At 58.4% G+C, this 7,759-nt stretch overlaps 2 protein-coding genes across 2 annotated transcripts in view; both read right to left on the minus strand.

The window, feature by feature from the left end:
• Positions 1–2,399, minus strand: part of VOLCADRAFT_104383 (uncharacterized protein) — a gene marked incomplete at its 5' end in the record, with an annotated part of 5,788 nt that extends 3,389 nt beyond the window's left edge. The window contains 4 exons of the mRNA XM_002949685.1: positions 341–691; positions 1,361–1,590; positions 1,859–2,051; positions 2,353–2,399. Of these exons, the coding sequence (XP_002949731.1) occupies positions 341–691; positions 1,361–1,590; positions 1,859–2,051; positions 2,353–2,399 (821 nt within the window). The remainder of the gene's footprint in view (positions 1–340; positions 692–1,360; positions 1,591–1,858; positions 2,052–2,352) is intronic.
• A 3,061-nt stretch (positions 2,400–5,460) lies between these two features.
• VOLCADRAFT_90052 (uncharacterized protein) overlaps positions 5,461–7,759 on the minus strand; it is a gene marked incomplete at both ends in the record, with an annotated part of 4,146 nt that continues 1,847 nt past the window's right edge. The window contains 3 exons of the mRNA XM_002949686.1: positions 5,461–5,996; positions 6,556–6,756; positions 7,548–7,619. Of these exons, the coding sequence (XP_002949732.1) occupies positions 5,461–5,996; positions 6,556–6,756; positions 7,548–7,619 (809 nt within the window). The remainder of the gene's footprint in view (positions 5,997–6,555; positions 6,757–7,547; positions 7,620–7,759) is intronic.

Raw genomic sequence — 7,759 nt, forward strand, 5'->3', positions numbered from 1 at the left:
AGAAGGCGGCGGCGGGCTCGGAGGTGGGCTGGGCGGCGGGGGCGAGGGAGGCGGTGGGCTTGGCGGCGGAGGTGAGGGCGGTGGCGGCGACGGCGGTGGTGGCGACGGTGGCGGCGGCGACGGCGGCGGCGGGGACGGCGGCGGCGGGGACGGTGGGGGTGGGCGCGGCGGCGGCGGCGACGGCGGCGGCGGGCTTGGCGGCGGTGGCGATGGCGGCGGTGGGCTTGGCGGCGGCGGCGGGAAGAAGCACGTCCTGGTCTGGACGCCGTTCAGGCAGCCCCGAGGGACAGCCGCGATGGAGCCGTCGCCACCGATGGCCGCGGTTACCTCGTAGCCGTACAGTCCCGCTGGGCAAGATGGGCCTTCACCGACCACATATGTCAGGAAGAACGCCAAGGTATCGTCAATGTACGGCTGCAGCGATGCACCCTCGGCCTCGGAGAAGAAGGTGCCGCAGACCTTGAAGTAAGTGGCAGCGCACTCCGCCAGCTCGAACGGAGAGATGAGGGCGATACCGAGAGAATTGGCGCCGTCGTTCAGATCAGCACCGATATCGCTGCCGTATGCACTGCAATCATTTTGGCTGAAGGTGAACCTGCCTGCCGATGGTGAAACTGCCTTGACGGAGATGTAGATGCACGTACGGCATGGAGGTGGCGGGCTCGGTGGCGGCGGAGAGGGTGGTGGCGGCCTTGGCGGCGGCGGAGACGGCGGCGGAGGGTTGGGAGGCGGAGGGGAGGGAGGCGGGGGGTTTGGAGGGGGAGGGGAAGGTGGAGGGGGCCTCGGAGGCGGGGGGCTGGGAGGGGGAGGAGATGGGGGAGGCGGCGAGGGCGGAGGAGGAGATGGGGGAGGGGGAGATGGGGGGCGGGGCGAGGGCGGGGGAGGCGGGGGAGGCCTGGGTGGGGGAGGGGAAGGAGGAGGAGGGCTGGGAGGAGGCGGCGAGGGAGGTGGTGGAGATGGAGGCGGCGGTGAGGGCGGTGGTGGCGAAGGAGGCGGAGGCGAGGGTGGCGGGGGTGAAGGAGGAGGTGGTGAGGGAGAGGGTGGTGGCGGGCTCGGGGGCCTTGGCGAGGGCGGTGGTGGCGACGGCGGCGGTGGGGATGGTGGCGGAGGAGACGGCGGCGGCGGGCTTGGAGGCGGCGGGCTGGGCGGAGGTGGCGACGGTGGTGGCGGCCTTGGCGGTGGAGGCGACGGTGGTGGCGGGCTGGGCGGCGGTGGCGATGGCGGTGGTGGCGATGGCGGCGGCGGCGATGGCGGCGGCGGCGATGGCACGTTGACCTTGGAGATCGGGCAGCACTCGTTGGATGAGTCGAATGCGGCTACAGCGCAGACGCCGGGGGCGTCGCCCGCCGGTGCAACGCACATGTCCTCGAGAGTCGTGCAGCCCTCGCCGGTCTTGCTGGCTTGAAGGATGATGCAGATCTCGGCACCGTCGTCTGCAGGGCCCAGGCCGAGCTGGGTCACGCGGAGGATGGTGCTGCCGATTGGCCCATCGGCAGCGTAGTCGAAGGACGGGGCGACCTTAGTGTAGACACCGTTGACGGTTGCCCTCACATTGACGCCGAAGACATCACAAGCCGGCTTCACGTCGAACTGCGAGAAACGGCGCGGGAAAATGCGGGTGGCGTGCACTATTGAGCAAAGATCCTTCTACTTGGCTGACGCAGAAATGGCAATAAATGAATGCGCTGGGCGCGCTTAGTTTATTTTCTTTAAATACATAGGCAGAAATATCTTATAACATAATGGGATGTCGCAGCGACGAAAGACATACATGTCGAGACCATCGTGAGCGAAACGCTGGGATACTGCATGGCGCATACATTTAAGTTGAATCAACACCAGATTAATTCGCACTTACCTCAAGCTTTTTGAGATCGGCCGTTGCGCAGCAGTAAGTGTTGCAGTTTGCGGGGGTCACAGAGTTGAGCGTGAAGCAATACTTGCCACCGCCAAGCGCCTTCACCGTTGGCGACAATGAATACCTCGCCTTCTTAACGCACTTACAATAGGGAAAGCTTGGGTATAAGCCAGTCTGCTCGGCGTTGGCAGCCCTGCGATCATGGGGCAGCGAAGGCTTCCGTAAGGACAGACACTCGATCCAAAGCAGGAAATCTAGCAACCTGAAAACTACGCATTACATGCACATGATTACGATAATTATCGCGTTGTTGTATGGAGATGAATGGGTTCAACCGATGGCGCCTGTCGTGGCTGCCAGCAACCTAGTACTCGGCAGAGCAAGCATTCAACCTCATTAGCCCATACTGAGCATGTCAGTTAGTCGCGCATGCCTCCGACGTGAAATCTGCATCCCCTGGCGCAGATGGATTGACCCTGCTAGGATGAACTCACGCAAAAGCGGCCACCAACAATAGCGCTGTAATAGCGCTGGGCTTCATGACGTAATGCCACAAGGCGGACTACCATAGATTTCCAGTATCCAAGGCTTTATCGTGGTCATTTCGACTGATCGTACTGGCCAGTACGGCGCCCGCCTGCTATAAATCAAGTAGGTCCCTAACAAAGCGTCTTCCCTGTATTACACGATACAATAATTAACAGATGTCGTGTTTCAACTTGGCATATTTCTGGCCCAAGTTATCGCTTTTGCTGGCAGAAGTCCAGGTACGGCCATATCAGGCGTTTTTCCTGTATGAACGCTAAGTGTCTTTTTCATTTCTAAGCAGATGTCATTACAATTAACTTGGTTCTCCCTACCTACCTGATCTGTTGGGCCTCAAAGGTACGGTGTGCAATTTAACCGTATAGGCCGCACCTTGCGTGGTGGTAGGAATATTCTTCTTCCTCCTCCAGCGGCGGAGAAGATTATAGTTTTACACAACATTTATTTTTGGATAAGTGTTACGGAGTAAGGTGAATGCAAGTGCATTATGGCCCGCACTGAGCAGGGAATGCTACAGGTAAAGTTTTTCTTTGCAGGCATACTGTATATTGATAGGCTGCATATCGGTCGTTGAATCCTGTGCCTGGTTGGTGAATTCGTGATGGTCTGAGACTTCGTTTTGGTGAGGCCGAAACGTGCCCGTTCAATGAGGAGGGCCAACGGCAGCGTATAACATTCACGAAGTATCGGGGGATGCATGCCACTTATGTTGCTGGATACGTTGGTCGTGCGCAACAGTGCGCAACTGTCTGGCGGTGCACTGTTGGTATTCGTGATGATGTTTTGGTGTTCCGACCCCAATGAGTACACTTAATTATGACATGTAAACTGAATACTTCCATCTATTCTGTAATTTCCAACTTCCGCAGGCGGAATACCCAGTGCGAACTCGCTCAGGGCTCCTCAGGCATCCGGGCACGGTTTCCGTGCTGTAAACAATAGATACCGGCACGCAGATCACCTACTTTATCTTGCAAAGCAGAGTTGGTTTCCTACCAGGTCATGGTTCACCTGGTAAGGAGGAAGGACCTATCAGAAAACTATCAAATTAGCAGGACAGATGCCCTAGCCTGGGCACTCACAAAAGAAGACAGAGTAGAATCATGAAGGCAACCCAAAATTAATGTCTCAATGCTGCTTAAGAGCTAAGGGACAAGCCACACATGGCCGCATGAGTTCATGGGAGAAGTAGTTAAGCAAGACTGAAGCTCATAATCAGTCTGTGGGTAATCTTCTTACGAGCGTTTCGGCATATAAAGTAATAAATCTTTAGTAAAAAAATACATTTTGATCCTTGATGTGCTTTTGTCTTTCGCATGTCTGCTGTACAACCGGAATAAGCCGACCAAATTCCATCTGTTAGGCAGCACTCGACGGGATGACAAAAATATTCTCACACAATGCTCGCTATGGTGTAAATCTTTTACCAGGAGGTTGCGGATGAGTGGCCGATTTCTGGAATCGGCGCAGGAAGGAGGAATGGGGTCGAAGGCCCCCTACCCTGAGGCTTTTGCCAAAACTTATTATATTAATACATTTGCGTATTTGTCTCTAGTTAAAATGATTTGAGGCCTTTTACCTTTTCAGGCAAAGGCGGTTGAGTCTAAAAGTACGGAGCAGAGGCCTTTTGCGTGATAAGGCTTGTTAAAAGTTAAACTCGACACAGGTTGTTGTGGCCTAGATATGCGCTACCCGCACGATGCCAGGCGCGAATATGCCATGCAGGATTGCCGACCATGTCCTGGTCGCAATAAATACTAACTATATTGACAAATGTACAAACTTTATCTCTGCATAACACTGCTGCTGGTCATGCGTGGGGTCGCACCTATCCGGAAAGCAACTGGAGCACTTGGGGTCGCGAAGAAAGTCGAACCTAACAGGTTGCTGGCACTCTCATAGCTCGGCGAAACCAAGTAATGCTTTGCATAGCGCAAAATTTTACCAGGTAAGAGCGGGCGTCGCAGTTTATGAAATGCTCCGCTTTCGTTTTGTGGAAAGATAGGCCGCACTTTGTATCCACTCGGCACCAGTAGCAGAATTATTTTGGGACTATACATGACATCTGAACGATGAGTTAATATAAGTAAATTGAGATTTGTATACACGACATGCCTTTGGCTTCGGGGCAAACTGCCTGGCAAAGGCGAGTGTACTGCGTTACTGGCTGTACCGCATAGCAAAAGACCATCGCACAGCGATAACTGTCGTACCATGATACAGAGACGTCCAAACGACCGTAACCGTACTCCATGGCCATAATGTCTGATTGTGCTTCTACATGACTGGAAACGAATAAACAACGCACCGCAAGTCCGAGACCCGTATCGCAAGCCAGGTATAACCAAAAACCGTTTTCTGTTGTAACGAAAACCACATCCGTGGAAGGCGTGACTACGCAATTGTATCCGTAGCATGGGTTGCTTCCCCAGAAGTGCACTTATGAACATAGAGGCTTGCTTTGTTTGAAGTGCGAGGTAGGATGGTGCTTATAGGCGATCTGGCAGCCCTTGAGCCCCCGGCTCGTTTTAGGGGGGTTTTCAGGCAGGGGGAACGCACCCACGACCATGTAACACACACACACACACACACACACACACACACACACACACACACACACATGGGAAGCCAGTGACCAAGGTGACCTGCCCACCCCGCAACCTAGGGAAGATGCGAATACGTGTCAGTCACGCGGAGCATAGAGATGCCGTACTTCCACCCACATCTTAAAACCTACCGCGTCAACAGCTCAGGCGCCCAGCCAGGTAACGGGGGGCGTTCAACCGCATGTACGGCAACCCAACCCATCCCAGCCCCACAAACTCATCCCGACAACCACCAGCCGTGGAGATATCCGTACCGGAGACACGCAGGGGCCCTTTCGGGACCGGGAACAGCAATCTCCCGCCATCCCCCCCTTCAAGGGCACGCCATGCCATGTCAACGACTCCCAAACCCGGCCCAGCCCCGGGGCCCTTTCTCCCCCGCCAACAGATAGGCACGCACATGGGAGCGTGTCTATCTGTTGTACGGCACAAAACACGGCTACAGGTGGGTCAGATGTCGGCGCCCTCGAAGCCGCTGCCCCTCTGGACGGCCTCCGCCAGCGGCCTCCCCTGGAGTCCACCCCAACCTGCCGGGGACCCGCTGCCGCACCCCGTACCGCATTGCGGCGGCTCCGATTCGTTCATGGCTGACAGCGACGGCGGCGGCGGCGGCTGCTGCTGCTGCTGCTGCGGGGGCGGCGGGTGCGGTGACTGCAGCGACAAGTTAAGCGGCAGCAGATGTGGCTCTTGCTGCTGGTTGGCATCCTTGGTGGCGCCGTTGCGGGGGGTCGACAACCCCGCAACGGTCCTGGAGCTGCTCAGGCGACCGCGGGCGCGAGTGGGGCCGCCACCGCCGCCACCGCCGCCGCCGACGGCGGCAGCGGCAGCGGCAGCGGTGCCTTTGCCTCCCGTTGCTGCCTCCCGCATGCGTCGTACGTTCTTGCGCTGCTCCTCCGCCGCCGCCACCATGGGTCCGTCAGTGACCGCATTCACGATGTGGGCGGCGATGGTGAGGCCGAAGAGGGCAGGGATGAAGGAGATCGTACCTGGAAAGCCGGGCATGGCATGCGGGTACTGGGCCGTACTGGGCCGTACTAGGCCGTACTAGGCCGTGGCATCTCTCTTCCCCCCGGGAACCCCAAACACCCTCGTCCCCCATCCTCGCCTACGTAGGGGGCACACAACCCTCCTAAAGGCCTGCCACCGCATTGCGCTGCTCCTCCGTGGACTTCGGCCGTATGTATGTATGTATGTATGTATGTACGTCGCGCGGCAGCTTAAACCGTGGGCGCTGTGACCCCCGACGACAACGACCTCAGCTGCAGTTGACACAGCTAAAAGTTGATATCAAATGTTGACCCCGAACCCGCCCCTTATTCGTCCCGAGATAACCGTCCTGTTTTCCCCCCTTCACTCTCTCCCATGTGTATGTATGCATGCATGTATGTATGTAACTCCGTTCAGATGAATCTCTGCGGTTCTCGTTTGTGCTCTCTTGGCAGTGTAAAAACGCCCTTTTTATTAAGTTAAGTTCCTCGTCGACCGCGCGAGGGGGAGAGAGAACGATCCAACAGCCCAGATGTCCTATGTACGACACCCACCCACCGTAGTACGACCGCTTGTACCGCGCAGCTGACGCCAGCGCCATGCTCGTACTGCGGCACGGCTCCGTAGAGAACACCACAGTGACGCCGTTGTGGATGCCGTACTGGCGGCGAAGGCCACGGCGGCAGGCGGCCGCGAAGGGATCGCCGTACGTCTCCGAAATATCAACGATTCGTACGGCAAGCGGATCCATTCGGCCCCCTACGCCAGTTAGCAATTTCCGGGACCATGTCGGGGGGGGGTGGGGGGTGGGGGGGTGGAGGTACTGCAGTCAGCAAAGAGGAACTGCTGCTGATCAGGTGCGGAGGAGGATGAGGGAGATCTGAAAGTTGAAAGACGGAATGGGCGGTTAGTTTGCTGCGAACGAAGCCAAGGAACGATGCCATCGGAGCCGCCGCCACCGCCACCATAGCCGCATCCCTCTCTCCCGCCCTCCGCCCCCTCGCGAAGCTGTGGAAGACGAGGGAGGCGCGCTCTCTGGGAGGCGCGCCACCAGCACCCCAGGCAACTACGCAGGATGCCACACGTCCCCGAAACACACACACATACATACATACATACACACACTGGGCCCCCTTACATCCCCAGGCTGCTCGTGGCGGGGTTTCAATCCCCCGTCAGTTCCCCGGGGGTTCCGCAGCCTCCCCTCCCCCCCGCTGTCCTCCACCCGCCCCTCACGGACTGCGCGTGCCCCCTCCCCCTGTGTCTCACCACCCTCCCCCCCCTCCCCCATCAACACACATTTAGTACCCATTCAGCTGCCCCATTGCCCCTCACTTCCGTACCACCCAACCCCGTCTGTAGGTCGTCTTTCTCCCCTCCCCCTCTAGGCCCCCCCCTAGGCCCCCCCCTAGGCCCCCCTCTAGGCCCCCCTCTAGGCCCCCCTAGGCCCCCCCCTAGGCCCCCCTCTAGGCCCCCCTCTAGGCTCCCCACCTGTCCCCCCTCTAGGCCCCCCTCTAGGCCCCCCCTAGGCCCCCCCCTAGGCCCCCCACCTGCCCCCATAGACGACACCACCCGGACGCCCCCCCGCCGGGTGGCGGCCGCCAGAAGCGCCAACTTGGGGGCTATGGAGTCGATACAGTCCACCACCCAGTGCAGGGGAGCAGCAGGGGACGAGCAGGACGAGCAGGAGGAGGGGGAGGAGGAGGCGACACCATCCACTTCATGGCTATTGTCGGCACCACTGCCGGCACAAGTCCCACGG

This window comes from Volvox carteri (assembly GCF_000143455.1).
Source record: "Volvox carteri f. nagariensis unplaced genomic scaffold VOLCAscaffold_15, whole genome shotgun sequence".
Taxonomy (NCBI): domain Eukaryota; kingdom Viridiplantae; phylum Chlorophyta; class Chlorophyceae; order Chlamydomonadales; family Volvocaceae; genus Volvox; species Volvox carteri.